Genomic DNA, 17,156 nt, shown 5'->3' with positions numbered 1-17,156 from the left:
CTCTTCATTCACAATCGTGACGTAAGGGTAAGGGGCGGGAACATCTGGTGAGGCAACCAGGAAATACTCCGAAGGCTAGACCGTCCCATTTAACAACGGTGGATGAGGCTATCAAAGACCGGTCCGAAAGACCCGGCCCTCGTGGACCGCGAAGGCTAGGCCACTGAAGGCTGCAGCCCCTGAATTTGGACACAGCCACTGTCTCCCTAATGTGTGGCTCTTAAGTTGTGCTTCCCATTCCTCCTGTGCCAGATCGTCTCATCATGTCGTTGTGAGCGCTCCAGCATTATTCTCCCTGAGTATTCCTCGTGTGACCCGTTTTGTGTATTTTTGACGTTAGAGCTAGCCTGCCGGATCTGTACTGTTGCCGGATTGATTGACCTCCTGGTTTTGACCTTTTTTGCATAAACGACCCTGCTTCTGCCTGAACCCTCTGACTCTGTATTGTGTTGCCTTTGAGTTCCTGACAGATATGTGTTTCTGAGACACAGAGATTGAGACTGCTGTCTTACATAAAACTCCATCCAAATGAAACTAAAAGGAGACATTTATTATCTTTAACCTATATCACACATGTACGTCTGCTTTGGCACAAGAAAGAAAAGGCCATAATGGCAACCTAAATATGTAAATGTCACAGCGCATGTAGTCAATTTCTGATAAAAGCAAAGTGCTGGATGATCAAAGGAATTAGGTTGGTAGTGAAGGGAGAGACCACTCACACATACAGCCCCGTCGTTCAGAGACAGAAATGCAAGACACAATACAAGAAATATAACAGCAAGTTATTAAGGTCAAGGCTGAGTTATTTGTCATTTTACAACACAGCATTGCACAATGAAATTTAAGTTGCTTCCACTTCATGCAATGCACATAGAACATATACAAATACTTACAGTAAAATATGTTATAAATAAAATGAAACAATACACACAGTAACTTAAATACATGTACATTGTTACATGTATACACCCACTATACAGCTCTGGAAAAAATTAAGAGACCACTGCAAAATTTTCTGAAATCAGCATCTCTACATGTCTGACAGCCATTCCATTCCAGTGTCTGTTGAATTCCAACACAAGCACACCTCATTCTACTTAATGAGGTACTGATTAGGTGATAACCTGTACCCAAATCTTATTTAACGAGGAAAAGTATAAAAACCACTGCTGTGGTCTTCACTATCCTCTTGCAATAGGACCAGCTGGATGGCAAAAACAGTGCTAGTAGTACCTCGAAAGTAATTGGAATCAAAAAAGAACTATTGACCATGCCAAAAGAGTTGAAAAGAAAAGTTTTGAGTGAGGAAAAGAAGGGTTCAATTCTGGCTTGACTGGCAGAGGGATACAGTGAGTTACAGGTTGCTTCCAAGCTTAAAATTTCTAAGACAGCCGTTCATAAAAACAAGGTCAAGCAGCAGACATTGGGGACAACAAAGCTACAGACCAGCAGAGGGCGAAAACGACTCTCCACTGAACGGGTCATTCGAATGTCACTCAGCAACCGTAGGATGACATCAAGTGGCCTACTAAAAGAATGGCAAATGGCAGCTGGGGTGAAGTGCATGGCGTGAACGGTTTGAAACAGGCTCCTAGGGGTAGGGCTCAAGTCGTGTAAAGCTAGAAATAAGCCATTCATCAATGAGAAGCAAAGAACAGCCAGGCTGAGGTTTGCGGAAGACCAAGGATTGGACCATAGAGGATTGGAGTAAGGTCATCTTCTCTGATGAGTCCAATTTTCAGCTTTGCCCAACACCTGGTTGTCTAATGGTTAGATGAAGACCTGGATAGGCCTACAAGCCACAGTGTCTTGCAAGACCCTGTCATGGCCAGCCCAATCTCCAGACCTGAACCCCATTGAAAACCTCTGAGGAAGATGGATGGTCACAAGCCATCAAACAAAGCTGAGCTGCTTGAAGTCACCCAACAGCAATGTGAAAGACTGATGGAGAGCATGCCAAGACGCATGAAAGCCGTGATTGACAATCAGGGTTATTCCACCAAATATTGATTTCTAAACTCTTCCCAAGTTAAAACATTAGTATTGTGTTGTTTATAAATGAATATGAACTTGTTTCCTTTGTTTCATTTGAGGTCTGAAAACACTGCATCTTTTTTGTTATTTTGACCATTTGTCATTTTCTGCAAATAAATGCTCTAAATGACAATATTTTTATTTGGAATTTTGGAGAAATGTTGTCAGTAGTTGATAGAATAAAACAAAACTTCATTTTACTCAAACACACACCTTTAAATAATAACATCAGAGAAACTGATCATTTTGCAGTGGTCTCTTAATTTTTTCCAGAGCTGTTTATTTACAAAATGTGCAATGTCAGTGTAAAGTTCTATCCCATTTATTTATTGTTGAGTGTTGAGGATGAGTTCAGGAGTCTCACAGCCTGAGGAATTAAGCTGCTCTGTAGACAGCAGCAGATACTTCTGTATCTTTTGCCAGATGGCAGCAGGGTGAAAAGACTGTGACTGGGGTTTTGTCTTTTAGCATCCTTTTGGCTCTGTGCAGACATCTTACTTCACTTATATCACTGATGCCCTGTAGTTGGATACCAGTGATGTTCTGGGTTTGTGATGTTTCCAGTCAGGACACTTTCTATTGCTCCTCTGTAAAGGCTGATAAGAACTTGGCTCTGGAATTTACACCTCTCAAGTTGTTGTCCCACCCTCTCACCTTCCTACTGGCTGTGTGATTCTTTTTACACAGGTGTGGTAACAAAACTTAGTAAAAAAAGTTAACCCGTCAAAAGTCTGTAAGCATGCACACATAAACATAAGCAACATAAAATGTGCCTGCAAAGTAAGTAAGCAAGGTTGAAACTGAATTAACACTTGGAAATTGAAAAACTGAGCTTACAGATGGAGACCCAAATGTAAAAGCCTGACAGATACAAAGCTAAAACACAAGCTAATGAAACTAAGTGTGCCATTACAAAACACTGTTTTCACTTGCTTATAAATAATTGAGTATTTCATACACAGATGAAAGTAGAGGGATCTTTCTTCAGGTGAAGCAGAAGTCAAAACAGGTTCTTAATCAGTCAAGCTTTATGGGAGAGTGGCAAAGAGAAAACCACTGTTGAAGAAAGCTTGTTAAATCTCGACTAGAGTTCCCCCAAAGGCATGTGGGAGACTCCAAGGTCTCTGGAAGAAGGTTCTTTGGTCTGATGAGACCAAAATGGAGCTTTTTGGTCATCAGACTACACGCTATGTTTGGCAGACACTATACAATGCACATCACCACAAACACACCATCCCCACCGCAAGCATGGTGGTGGCAGCATCATGCTGTGGGGATGCTTATCAGCAGCAGGCTCTTAAAGGCTTGTAAAGGTAGGGGGTAAAATTAATTCAGCAAAACAGGGAAATCCTAGAGCACAACTTGATTCAGTCTGGAAGAAAACTACGAATAAGATTTATTTTCCAGCAAGACAATGACCCGAAGCATACGTGTTTGTAATGCTCTAGAGTGGCTGAGTAAAAGCCCAGACCTCAATCCAACAGAGAATTTGTGGCTGGACTTGAAAAGGGCTGTTCACACCCGACCCCCATGCAACCTGACAGAGCTTGAGCAGTTTTGCAAAGAAGAATGGAGTAAAATTGCAGTGTCCAGATGTGTGAAGTCTGATTGAGACCTATCAACACAGACTTACTGCTGTGATTGCGGCCAAAGGTGCATCGACTAAATACTGACTTGAAGGAGGTGAATACTTATACAATCACTTATTTTACATTATAAACATACACAGCAAATGCCAGAGAGTTAAAATCCCAGAGTCTTGATGACGAGAGTAGAAATTTTACACTTTGGTGTCAAATGGGCACAAAGTACACTTCTCAGGTTGCACCATAATCTCTCTGTGGTGTTCCTCTATGAATAGTGTTAGTGTAGAGTTATTGTAGTGTTTATTTTACAATGATGAACTCCCTCAGAGTCTATTGCTTGATTGAGTCTTTCCCGGCCGCACCGAGAGTTAGGTTTCGATTTCGTCATCAGCTCTCCAAGCCCTCTCATTGGTTGAATCCAGTCACATGCTCTGAGCTCTCCTGGAGTGCAGCAGCAACGGCACTAACCGATGACTGCCAGACAGAGTACAGCTCGCGGGACGCCAGGTAAGAAACTATAAAGTGAATAAATAATGCGAAATATCAAGTATTTCAATCCTCAAAAGTAATTTACCGTAAATAACTAAAAACGCTAACGTTAATAGGCAAACACGGTTTCAATTTAGTTTAGCTAACTTGCTATATCAGTTGTAAAGTCACTACAAATGTTTAATTTATCAGAATTAATATTGTGTTTGTAATGTTAGCCACGGTAAAGCAGGTTATTTGACAAAGAAAACACAGAATTGGTTTAAAGTTAGCTAACCCCCCTCCCTCGGTGGCTAGCGTTACCGAAGCTAACGTTACTTCAAAGCTTCCGACTCCCGCTCGAAATTAGCTGCTAGTGGGTAACTGTGCACGATACACACTTGCTAGCAGAGAAAATGAAATACAGTCCGAGCAAAACGCTGGAGCGTCGTGCCCATACTCAGTCGTCGCCGTCAACGGAAGCCACGAATGCTATGCCACGAGCCACCATGATGAGAACGGAAGCTTAGCACGTGTCTGAGCAGAGGTCAGCACTGTGGCAGCTCCACACGTGGCTAGCCGTCCTCATCGTGGCAAAGCCCTCCTGGCCCCTGTTGCCAGCGACGGCCGGGTATGGGTCCGACGGTCCAGCGCTTTGCTCGGACTGAATTTCCTTTTCTTAGTTGATAGGTGTGTCCGCCATTTCTCCCGGTTTGACGGCGTCCAGTTGTAGAAAAGAAATAAAAAGTGGACAAAGCCTGACTTTGCACTGTGTCCACTGACATTACACTAATTGTATGTTTGTGTTGTAGTTGTGGGAGGTCTGCAGCAATGCTGTTCAAAGTGCAATACAAAGGGAAGAAGAAGTACATCAAACTAAATGGAGCCTCACACTCGGACTTTCTCAAGGAGGGTAAGTTAATGTCTCTGCTTTTTGTAGCCTAAAAGATAGGTAGATTGTGTCATTGGGCAATGAACAGCCATTCCTAACTCCAATAAGAGATATACTTGCAGCTGGCCACAGTAAGGTTTTAAAGACATATTTTGCTTTAACTTTAATCATTTTTCCTCAGTACCGGAATCAACTCTGGAAACTGCCTTCTTTTCTTTTTGGCATCATGCTAGTCTACAGTGCTGTGGCCCATTAAGATAGAAAAACTAAAAACTTTATTTCCCACTTTGTCCTGTGTATGTGGTAGTAAGATGAACAATAATGCACCCCAAGCTTTATTTAATTTTTTTTTTCTGTATTCAAAGCTAAAATGAAGTTCAGTATACCCACTGAAAAAGATACATATGTGCTGGATGACACTGGAACAGAGGTCGATGAAGAGGTCTTCAGTGACATTCTGGAGGAAAAAACCGACATCCTGTGGACCATTGTTGACACTCTTTCAGTTACTGGTGGTAAGTGGTCATTTGATCAAATTGTACTTTGCAAGGTTACAGTATTATCGTGTAACCATTGAAATGGACTTTACAACACAAAAATTATTGGTTCTCAGCAATATCCTGTTTAAATTTAATTTTTTCAATAAGTTAGAATTTGTTTTTCATTGTTTTCAGAACCAATCCATTTACCTATGAAACATGTCAACTGATAAGAATACTGACCTGAGCACTCAGTTACCAACTAGTAGACTATCTGTCATGGACTAAATTGCTTAATATGTGGCCGTATCAACCACAAAAACTGATTGTAGCCTATTACTGGTATTAAAAAAACAAAAACAGATGCACAGTTTTACCATCCCATGCTCTCACCTACTCTTAATTGAAACTGTGGGTCAATTAATGAAATCATTAGTAAAACATGATTTTGAAAATGATGTGCTCCCTCTTTTCAGACTCTCCTGCATCTTCATGCACAGACACCTTGTCACTATCATCACGCTCATCAGAGAGTGATACTTTTCTGATGTCTCCAAAAAGACATTACATTGATGACATCTTTCTGACGTCTCCAAAAAGACCATGCATTGATGATGGCATTCCAAAGTCCCAAAAAAGTCAGCATATTGATGACAGTTCTTCACAGGCCAAAGAGGTGAGTTTTTTTGTACATTCTTTTGCCATGTTCTAAATATGTTTTTGACATCAAAATTTTTTGTTTGGCTTATTTTTATTTGTTTTTAAGCTTGTCAAGAGAGTTCTGGAACAAAAGCCTGGAGGGGAGAAAATACTTAAAGAATATGCAACAAAAGGAGAGATGAAGGATCGAACACGCCGTGAACTTGTCAACATTGTTGTCGCTGATATGTTGGAAAAGTATGGGTAAGTCAAATGCTTCATGGTGCACAACTCAGTCAAGAGTATATTCATAGTATTTGATTGTTCATAAAAAAAACAGCTGGTTGTAATCAAATGAGATTATCAGTAAAGGACAACAATGGCCAGTAAACGGTGGCCTTGCATCATATGGCTAAGTAATGCCATGAAAATATCAATATTCTAATCTAAACTAATCATTACCCATCTGCAAGACACACACAGCCTTATCCATGCAACTTGCATATTGTTTAGTAGTTTATTTGAGTTGACATGTCTATGGTCCCCATTGTAAATTGTCATACAGCCTTTTTCCCTGTCAATGCAACCTATCGTTTACCCCCACAGAAGAGCTCCGCCAAAGGACAAAAGAACACAATATGCATTGGGGATTGTGACACTGTTCCCTTCTCTAAAAGATCCCTACTCGAAAATGGGCTATGTGAGTATATATTTTAAAGAGAAGTTAACCAACTTTTCAAATTATAATAATACAAATATTGTTGTTTCATAGGAGCAATAGACAGGTTTCCTTGTGCAGGCAGCAAGGGGGGGCAATTAACATTCTTGAAAATGACAGTCAATCAGGTACTGTGTTAAGAGCAATATTTTGTTTGTACATTTTGTTGATAAATGAATAATGTTTTGATGCATTTTCCATCTCATAGTTCCTTTCACTAGGTGTCTAATCATGCTTAAATTTCTTAATTTTTTTTCAACATTGTTTTTAGGAGCATTTCTATGATGCAGATAGCAACGAGGGCTACATTGCCTGGAAGCTCAAAAACACACAGCGAGAACTCAGCGGCGGCAGTAACAGTGGAGTTCGGAGAAGGAGCTCTCAAACTTAAGACAGCAGTGGACCGGAGTTGGAGAGGGAAGTAACTAAAGAGCAACAGCTGGAGGGAGACCAATGCTGCGAGGCCGTATCTCTACTGAAACACAGCACAGACAAAGAACAGATCTTCATAAAAATGAGAGCAACCTTCCAACACAGACAAAAGTTGATCCATGATCCTGAGCGATGCAGCGCAGTGCTTACAGTTTTCCCAAGGTTCCTTGACACAAAAGGCCTTGTAAGTTCACATGAATTATGTTAATTTCCATCAATAACAGCTTTGTAAAGATGAAAATGGTAACTTCCTTCCATTGCCACCATAATCAAGTACACCTGCACTTGCTTCTTCTCCTTTAGGTTCTACAAGACTTTGAGCTGTTGTTTGGAGCAGAGACTTCATCAAAATTCTTGGAGAAGTGGGGAACACTCCTGAAGGCGAAAGTAATCGAGCAAGCCAAAAACCTCAGTAAGACACCCCAGCTTGACTATCTCATTCAGTCTGCAGACGAGAACCCTGATGAGGATGACGAGGTCCCAGGTAAGTGACATAAATGAATTCCCTGTGTATATCTGCCCACCATTTCAAATGTTGTCTTATTGTATTGACTGTGACGTGGTTGTGCTGATTTTTTATTGACAAGAGCCATATGAATGTTTATATTGATTTGTCAGGTGCATCTCATGCTGAAATTAGAGTTTCTCCTCCCCTCTTCTCAGGTTGGGATAGTGACATGGCCTCAATCCTCCTGCTGGTCTACCTCCTGCCACCAAGTGGAAAGAAGGGAGCCGTGAAGATCAGTATCCGGGAAGCTGTGGATCATGTAGTGAAGTTTCATAAGGTTAGTGTATCCTGATTTCCATTTTGAAACGATCCAATATCAACGAGTGGAATCCACACTCCAAAAACAAATGAATGTTTTGACCAATTATCATTTCTCTTGATACAAAGGGACTTTCCCAAGTGTATTTTCTCACAGGGAGAGAGAGTCACAAGATGGGGTAGCATGACAACATACTGGATAAAGTAAATTTCAGTCAGCAAATATCTGAATCTAAGAATATAGTTAAGAGGGTTTAATTAATCTGTTGGCAATAAATATAAACACATTTTTATAATTGCGGTACTTTATTAATAGCAATACATATAAACACATTTTTATAATATTATAAATAGCAACTAACATAAATTCATTTACATCTTTAATTAAAATTTTGATTAATTCTTTTTTCTTTTGAATTGATTCTCCAACTGTGCTATCAGATTTCTGTCTGACTTATCCATAAAAAAAATGATGTATAGCGTAGTTATACTTTTGATTGTTATCTTACAGGCGGGTCGCAGCCTTCAGGAGCACTCTGGTCCAGCCCAGCGGAAGCAGCCCTACATCCTGGCAGTTGGCATGACAAGAAACAACATCCATGAATACTACATTGCAATGGATGGTGAGCTCCTTCCCTGCAAGGCCAAGTCTTCCCTGTCAGCCTTTGATGAACTTTTCAAGACACATTATGTGTTTGGCATCTCCTATGACCAGGCCCTAAACAGCATGTACACATTTGTGCAAACCACCATCTACAATATCGATGTAGGGCTTTCTCATGAAACTCCCAGAGTCAAGGACCTTAGGGCAAAGCTCCTCAACTGAAGTTGTGATGTACAAATGCTTTGTTTGCCAGTCTACTTTTGTCACCATCCAGCAATTGCTTCGTCATCTCAAACTTACACATGCCTTTTTTCCCGGCAAGAAGTTTCATTTGGTGTGTGACCAGAATGGATGCCGTCAGAGATTTTGCACTTTTTCAGGCTTCAGGAAACATCTCCATTCCAGTGTTTCCCCTAGGATGGAGTTGTAGCAGTGGAGGTGAGTGTTAGCCGCGTGCAAAAGCAAAGCGTAAAGTGCACCCTGCCGGGAGGTTTCTGTGTGTCTGCCGGCACCAGAGGGGCTCTTTAGGCTCTTAAGTACATAATAGTACATTTGTGCACAGTAATGAGCATGGGAAATGTCTGTCTAGCTTACATATGAGGTGTCTCAAGCTTTCGGAAAATATACTTTTATTGAACACAATAAAACTAATCTTTAAAACAATTATTGACAATAATTTAACAAAAAATATATTAACAACCAACTATATACAGTAAAATCACATAACACAAATACTAAAACAATCCAAAAGGTCTGTGCCTCCAACCCATGCATCTTCCCACTCCCTCCCCTGTCCCCATCACAATCCTCCCCTCCACCCATCGTTTGCACCTCCGGCCCTCCCATTTCTACCGTCTCCTCTCCATCTCAGTCCCCTCAAATCCCTCCCTCCCACTTCTTTAAGCTCCTTACCCTACCCTGCCCTTGTCCCCAAACCCTCAAGGTTCAAGGTGTGTCTAAAACAAAAACACTAGTGGTGGCACATTTGGCATCCTGCTTGAGAGCACTTGATCTTCCTCGGACTCTGAAAGAATAGCTCTAAGGCTCTCTCAAAAGGAAACTGTCTTGCTCGGGGGCCATTGATGCTCAAACGCATACAAGCAGCAAGATGTTCACCCTGCAACCGATTTCTCAGGTCAGTCTTCACCTGTAAATACAAAAATAATAATCAACAGACGATTGGATGTGGGGCCCATGGGAGTGAGATTGTATAAAGTCAAATAATTATATTACTTGCTCAAGTATCCTACCCTGTTCATTGTAGAAAAATCCCTTTCACAGTTTACACTGTAAACTGGGATGGTCAGGCCAATGGCAGCCAGCTTGCTCAGTGATGGGTAGAGCTGCCCCCATTCACCCACCTCTGATGCCAGGCCCTGCATCAGGTGCTGCTGATCCATGTCCTGAAACACATTAAACACAACATTGATCTAGGCTAGAGAACTCCTGAAAAGTAATGTTACTCACTGTAATTCATTTCATGATACCTTGAATGCCCCAACTAGCATCTGCTGCTTGAACGAGGACCATTCCTGCAGCACCTCATGATGACTGTTTAAAAATTTGCTGGCAAGGAGCTGCAAATTAGCCACATTGACTGCCTCATCATGTGTTGCTGCCTGAGGGCTGAGGACATGGAAGGCCCCTAAAAGGTCCAGGTTCTGGAACCTCCTCTCCAGGCTCTCCAGCAGGCCATCAATATATGGATCCATCACCTAACCATAGCAACAAAAAATTATTGAACTGTTTTGGACTTTTTTGTCCATATACAAACCACTTAACAGCCATCTAAAACAAACACACCTGGCTTCTGAACCGGGTCCAGAGATCGTCCCTGGTCAGTCCCTCATCCCGTCTGCCTCTCTTGTTCCTCTCCTCCTCATGGACAATATTATAGGCCCCGAGTCCAACAGGGTTGTCCAGGTCTGAGTGGAGCTTGGACAAGAAAGACCCAGGTGGCTGATGGTCTCCAGCATCCTTTATTGCTCTGAGGCAGGCCATTGTCACAGGGACCTAATAACAGAGAGACAGAATAGGTGTAAACGCAGCAGCAGGTATCTGATTAGTATGAGCAGTGTATGGTCAATGGTGTTGATGTCAAAAATAAAATATTGCAAAGTACCTGAACTTTCAGAGCCAGGAAGTTCACATTTTCCTTCTGGAACACCTTTGAGAGCCTGCTGAGATGTGGCAGCACATCCGCTTGCAGGTACACTGATGCCACAAAGCGGTAGGTGGCCAGAAAGCCGTACAGCCCCTTGGCTGTTGGGCATTTCTTGAGCTCAGTCTCCTCTGCCAAGGCCGCCAGGACAGCGCTCAGGTTCCGCTGCAGGTTGGAAACAGCCATGGCTTGTGACAGCCAGCGTGTGTCCTTTACTTCCTAGAAATATTTAGAGCCACGAGATGAAAGCATATTATGTCATCATATCAGATGCCTCCTAATATGATACATATTTTTTCCCTTTATATTACCTTCACTTTCAGGTTATCCAGGCCCAAGCACTCTGCTGCAGCCTGGAGTACAGCTGTGCGATTTGCACTGTTCCTGAAGTACAGGTGTAGCTGCTGTAAAAGGTCCCTGAAGGAGTCCATATAAGCCACTGTGGCTGAAGCGTCCTTACAGCACAGGGCGAGGCGGTGTGCGGCACATGCAACTGACACCAACCATGGGAAGATGTCCTGTAGCTGCTTGGCCACCCCATTCACTCTCCCTGTTTCAGGGAACATTTTTTATATCATGATTTAGTTTTTAAGCAGTAAATATCAACCTTGTTTTTGTTGGTAATTCATACCAGTCATGACAGCTGCTCCATCTGTCCCCAGGCCGTAAATCTTCTGGGTGGGAATATTCTTTTTTGTGAGGACCTCCCTTATTGCCTTGACGATGGTGTCAGCTCTGCCATCGCTGACTGTCACCAGGTCCAGAAATTGGCTGTAAAGCAGCCCCTCCTTGTCCATATATCTGATGAACAAAGAGACACAATAAAGACACGTTGTTCAAAATTATTTTAAGTCCTAATTGTTGTCATTCTCTGAATAAAATTATACCTAAGGTGAACATCAAGCTGCTTCTTGACAGACACATCCGTGGTCTCGTCCACCTCTAGCCCAATTGCCACAGAGGCACAGATGTCTTTGAGGATTGGCTCTTCAACAACAGTGCTCAGGATCTCGAGCATCTCATCCACGATTCTGTGCGATGTGTAATTGGTCGTCTTCCCAATCTGAATCAGAATCAGAATACCTTTATTTGTTCCGCAAATGGGGAAATGTCTTTGTCACAGCAACCAAAAGACAGTAATTACAATAAACAATAATAAAAAGTAAAACAATATAATAAGAAGATTAGAGATAGAATTGACTTGTATATACATAATAAAGAGAACAAATGAGGATTATATAACTTTGTGATGATGTTGATTTAAGAAAGGCAAGCATTAACATTTACCTTTAACTTTTCAAAATACTGGCAGCCAAGTAGGTCAGCGAGCTCCAGGAGGTCAGCGTAATTTGTGTGATGAGCCTGTTCCTTTTTTGTGAGGTGGTAGAGACACTTGAAGCCACCAATCACTGCCTCATGTTCAAGAATGATAACGGGGTCAAAGGCAACCAGCACCGAGGACCCTGTTCAGAGGTAAAAAACAAAACAAAAAAAACCAATAGATTTTCCATCAAGTGTGGGACAAATTTTAATTTAAGCCTGAGAGTTTTCTGAACAACATTTTAAAATAAGATATATTTGTGAATTTTACCTTGAATCAGTGCAGCGTGTGCCTTCACACTGTCTTGATGGTGTTGAGTGGCAGCATGCCTGTTAAGGTAGTCACTTCGGAAAATCTGGCACCCAACCTCAATAAATGGCCGCGTGGAAACCCCCCGCTTCGGCACTTGTTTGTGTTGACGGCACAAACGACAGTACATTCCTATGGGGACAAGATGTTTGATGGTTTGTTTGTTTTCTTCAAGAAGTGGTGGCTATGATTGTTAAAACATATAAGAGCTCAAGCCCCAAACTGCTCCATATGTTAGATGTGGTACTCACCATGGTCAGCTGTATAGTACAGCCAAGGCTTGAATTTTGGGTTCTCCATCCACCCCGGATCAAAACCAGACTGCCTATGAGTACCCGGGCGTGCTGTAGCGGCAGGCGGTCCTGCTCTTTCTGGTCCTCCTACCTCTGCGCCTCCTGGTACAGCAACAGCAGCAGCTGCACTTTGCTGATCTCCATGTTCCTGTCCTGCTTCTCCTTCACTTCCTCTGCTCTGGCCTCCACTCACATCTGAGCTTCCCTGCCTCGATGCCTGTCCTGTCTAGTATGAGATACAGTCAATACCATTGTATTTGGCAACATGTAAAACCACTTAAAAATGTGGTATCTCCAAAAGAATTGTTTATCCATTTTCCTTTCAAAACACAGCAGAGACCCACCTCCTCTCCCCCTAACTTTACCCAACTAACCTCATCACCATGGTCATCACTTCTCTTTCTTTTTTTGATAAGCCAGTCTTTCAAACTCATCTGAAAATTCAAACATGTCATTTGACAAACAAGCTTATTAGTTTGTGGGTGACCGTTTACATCCACTTAGTGTTAGCTAGCGGCTAGCTAGCTGTCATTCATTCTTCCAATTATTCATTCATAACTCTTTTTTCAGAATTAACTTGCATCACCAAATTTACCTAACAATTTATCTAACAGTTTATCTAACAGTGTTTAATTAAATGTAATGACATTTTCAATGATGAAATAACTTACATTTATCACGTTTATTTACAGGAATCCAGCTACCGTTATATCTAACGTTAACGTATAACGTATCTCTGACGTAATCTGTCAGTAAATTGAGATGGCAGCTTTCGCGGGTCACAGTCACAGTAGGAATTTTCCCACCTCCTACTAGAAGTACACTGGAACGCCACTCAAAGTCGGAGTCCTTACTTGTGAACTCAGCACAAATCCAAATACCTCGACTTCACGGAGAATCAGTTATCTGATGCCACACAACAACGGGAATGGCATGCATCTGGGAAGCTTGGAGGTCGGAAATCGGAAATTTCAACTGGGAAATTCCGACCTCTGAACGCAGCATAAAGCCGCTCCAGAAAAAAGTAAACAAACGGTGCATGTGGAATACCTACAATCTTTGTATCAAGATGGATCTTCCAAATGTTGTTTATTTCACAGATAAGCCTATAGGCCTATGTGTTTCCTTGCTATTTCTATCAAATGATAGATACAGCGTTTGCTGTAACGTTACTGTGCGATACTCACGTGAAGTTGCAGGACTGTTTTCCCTTCGGCGAATGATAATCCTGAATCTGTCAGTGTTGCTTGCTTCATGGTTGACATCTTCCCGGTGCTTGTTAAAATCGTTGTGCTGACATCATCAAGTAAGCTCAAAGTTTCTCGTTGCACCTTCTCCAAACCTGGCGCTAACGTTACCTCCGTTTTATGCTGAGAGACTGCGCAGCACGGCACGGCACGGAATAGCGGAGTTTAGCGCGGCGCATCACCTGCATCAACCGGTAACGGTATATCTGGATGATATGTAGGCTAGCGAAGGAGACCGCTTGCAAAGTTTCTTTGACAGAGACAGTGATAGTTGCCAGCAACCAAGGCTTCATAGTCTCTATAGTTGGCCGCCTGTGGTTCGTGATTTAAATAAAATCGTTTCAAACAGGTGTGTGATTGACCTGGATATGAAGCGTCCATAGCACAAAATGATAAAACGTTAGTTTCTAAAAAGACAAGACTGAGCCCACTCTTCACCTCTCCTCTCTCCTCGTTAAAAAAAAAAAAAAAAAAAATCAGCCGTGGCGGCCATATTTCAGCCGTGGCGGCCCGCCACTGCTAGGTGCATATAGGGGAAACACTGCATTCTAAGCATAGTCCTGAAAGTCTAGTTCAAATGGATAATGAATCTGTCACTCCTTCAGTTGTTGTATCTGATCAGCAAACAATGTCAGCTTTAATTTCAGAGCAACCAGTGAATTCTCAAAGCTGTAATGAGACTAGGCAACAACATACCCAAGAAATGTGTGCATCCCTTATTGCAAAACTCCAAAGCTCTGGTGTGGCTACTAATGTCATAACGACTGTTGTTGAAAATATGGAGGAGCTTGTAGAGGAACTGCATTCAAATGTTAAAGATGATGTTGTAAAATTACTCCCAAATGTTGAGGACATTAGAACAAAAGTTGATGATTATTTCGAAAGCCTTGAAAATCCATTTAGCAAACTGAACACTGAGACAAAATGGAAAAAACATTTCAGTGAGAAATGGGGTCTTGTAGAACCTGTTGAGGTCGCTCTAGGGGTGAGGTATGACACCAGAAGAAATCGAACCACTGGCACATACGATCAGGTTCCTGTGACAGACAAATTTGTGTACATTCCTCTATTGGAAACGCTGAAGTTTATATTCAACAACGGGGAGATTTTAAATCATATTTTGCAGCCTTGTGAGAAGACTGGGTTTTATAAAGATTTCTGTGATGGGAGCTATTTTAAAGGTCACTCTCTCTTCTCTAAAAAACCAAACTCTCTCCAAATACAGATATTCTATGATGATTTTGAAGTGGCAAATCCACTAGGATCCAAACATGGTATCCATAAGATTGGAAGTATATACTTTATTTTACGAAATCTGTCTCCAAAGATAAACTCAGCGCTTATGAATATTCATCTTTTGGCACTTTTTCATACACAGGATGTAAAGAAGTATGGATTTAATGTTATCTTAGAACCCCTTGTACAAGATCTGAAATTGCTCGAGTGTACAGGAGTTGAAGTTCCTTTCTCTGATGAAGCAGTTTGTGGAACAATTGCACAGGTGACTGGGGACAATTTGGGATTGCACTCACTACTTGGGTATGTAGAATCATTCAGTTCAAACCATTTTTGCCGCTTTTGTCTGGTAGACAAACAGACCTCACAGACAGTTTTCAGTGATGATGATCCAAGAATAACACTTCGCAATAAAGTACTGCATGCTCAGCATTGCAATGACTTGAAAGCAGATCCTACACTGCCATCAACATTTGGAGTGAAGCGAACATGTTTACTCAATGATCTACAGTACTTTGATGTTTCTGATAACTATGCTGTAGACATTATGCATGACATATTGGAAGGAGTTGGGCAGTTTGAGCTAAAGTTGCTTTTTGGTTACCTCTCAGACAACAACATCATATCCAAGATAGATATTTGTAAAAGGATATATTCATACAATTATGGCTTTGTTGAGAGAAAAAATCGACCAACCAGAGTAAACTTGGAGCAGACTGGAAATGGAATTGGTCTCAATGCCATTCAGACATTTAGCTTGATCCGGAATGTGCCCTTGATATTTGGAGATGTTGTACAAGAAGGAAATGCACATTGGAGACTCTTGCTGCTTCTGCTGCAAATCATGAACATCATATTTTCTCCTGTCATTACTGATGGTATGACAGTATGTCTGAAGCATCTCATTCTTGAACATCATACACTTTTCAAAGAGCTTTATTCACATCGCAGATTGATTCCTAAACATCACTTCATGATTCATTACCCCAGATCCATACGAAAAATAGGTCCAATTCTTCATGTTTGGGCAATGAGGTTCGAAGCCAAACACAGGTTTTTCAAGAACACAATCAAAAATTTCAAAAATATAACAAAGTCATTAGCTAAAAAAGATCAGATGGCTGTGGCATACCACTGGGAATCAATGCCATTTAAAAGTATTAACTGTGGTCCAGTAAAAACTGTTCAGCTTAATGCCTTGGCAAATGGTGAAATAATTGCTGAAGAACAGCAGGTTGACTTGGACTGTGAAGTTGATGTGACATCTTGGATCACTTGTTTTGGGACAGAGTATCGCCCAGGCCTTCTGGTTTGTTCAAACATAGAGGAGGATTTCCCAGTATTCAGTCAGATCAAAGACATTGTTGCATTTAATGGAGACTATTTTCTTGTAGCAGAAGATTTTGAGACACTTAGTTTTGCAGAGCATTTTCATTCTTTTCATGTCAGACAGGGAAATCCTGAAAATGTATCCATGCTGAAAGTTGATGAGTTGCTCCTGTTTAAGCCATTTGATCTGCAGACAACGTATGGTTTTGACAGAGATGATCAGTATGTGGTGCCTGTGCATGTTTTTGTATAAGAAATGTGTCACTGAAGTGGTAACATGCTTTTTTTTTTCATCTTGGCAATTATTTTTGCAAAAATGTCCAGGTTTTTTTTTTGCACCATGGCTCCATAACTTAAGACATGTTTTATGTCCTAACAAGAGTTGACTGTTCACTTCAACAACATTAAGACAAGATACTTGTTAACAATAATAATAAAGATGTTATTTTTTCAAGAAACTCTTGTGTGGACTATACATTCCTGAAGTGTTAATAATTAACCTCAAAGGTGTTGGGTGTACACCAGTCATAGAGTACATTCTCACTCTCAGAGTGTTAAATAATCAGCTCTGAAAAGTGCTACAAATTACTTACTTAAGAGTATATCTTTTACTCTCTGGGAGTTCTAGGTTTACACTGC

At 41.3% G+C, this 17,156-nt stretch overlaps 2 protein-coding genes across 2 annotated transcripts; one reads left to right on the top strand and one right to left on the bottom strand.

Annotated features, from left to right (window-relative positions):
• Nucleotides 1-3,946: 3,946 nt before the first annotated feature.
• Nucleotides 3,947-9,013, top strand: LOC311266539 (uncharacterized protein). The gene is made up of 9 exons (XM_084368956.1): nucleotides 3,947-4,130; nucleotides 4,904-5,004; nucleotides 5,349-5,498; nucleotides 5,939-6,138; nucleotides 6,229-6,365; nucleotides 7,216-7,435; nucleotides 7,555-7,735; nucleotides 7,915-8,036; nucleotides 8,529-9,013. Exons 2-9 carry the CDS (start codon nucleotides 4,923-4,925, stop codon nucleotides 8,841-8,843), a joined length of 1,407 nt encoding a protein of 468 aa, XP_084225082.1. The 5' UTR covers nucleotides 3,947-4,130; nucleotides 4,904-4,922; the 3' UTR covers nucleotides 8,844-9,013.
• Nucleotides 9,014-10,409: 1,396 nt separating this feature from the next.
• Nucleotides 10,410-14,021, bottom strand: LOC311266367 (zinc finger protein 862-like; the record flags this gene model as incomplete). Its single annotated transcript, XM_084368716.1, has 9 exons — nucleotides 13,893-14,021; nucleotides 12,664-12,931; nucleotides 12,374-12,544; nucleotides 12,070-12,245; nucleotides 11,670-11,845; nucleotides 11,414-11,583; nucleotides 11,094-11,332; nucleotides 10,744-11,001; nucleotides 10,410-10,634 (listed from the first exon to the last, which is right to left on the bottom strand). Exons 1-9 carry the CDS (start codon nucleotides 13,968-13,970, stop codon nucleotides 10,410-10,412), a joined length of 1,761 nt encoding a protein of 586 aa, XP_084224842.1. The 5' UTR covers nucleotides 13,971-14,021.
• Between the last annotated feature and the right edge of the window lie 3,135 nt (nucleotides 14,022-17,156).

This window comes from Pagrus pagrus (assembly GCF_965226575.1).
Source record: "Pagrus pagrus genome assembly, chromosome: 12".
In the NCBI taxonomy this organism is placed as follows: Eukaryota; Metazoa; Chordata; class Actinopteri; order Spariformes; family Sparidae; genus Pagrus; species Pagrus pagrus.
This window is presented reverse-complemented; position numbering and strand designations above follow the sequence as displayed.

Excerpts from the sequence above, each read along its gene's own strand:
- LOC311266539 (XM_084368956.1), top strand. The coding sequence starts at position 4,923 with ATGCTGTTCAAAGTGCAATACAAAGGGAAGAAGAAGTACATCAAACTA. Across the intron at positions 6,139-6,228 it reads GTTCTTCACAGGCCAAAGAG|CTTGTCAAGAGAGTTCTGGA; the intron begins GTGAGTTTTTTT and ends TTTGTTTTTAAG. Across the intron at positions 6,366-7,215 it reads GATATGTTGGAAAAGTATGG|CAGTGGACCGGAGTTGGAGA; the intron begins GTAAGTCAAATG and ends AACTTAAGACAG.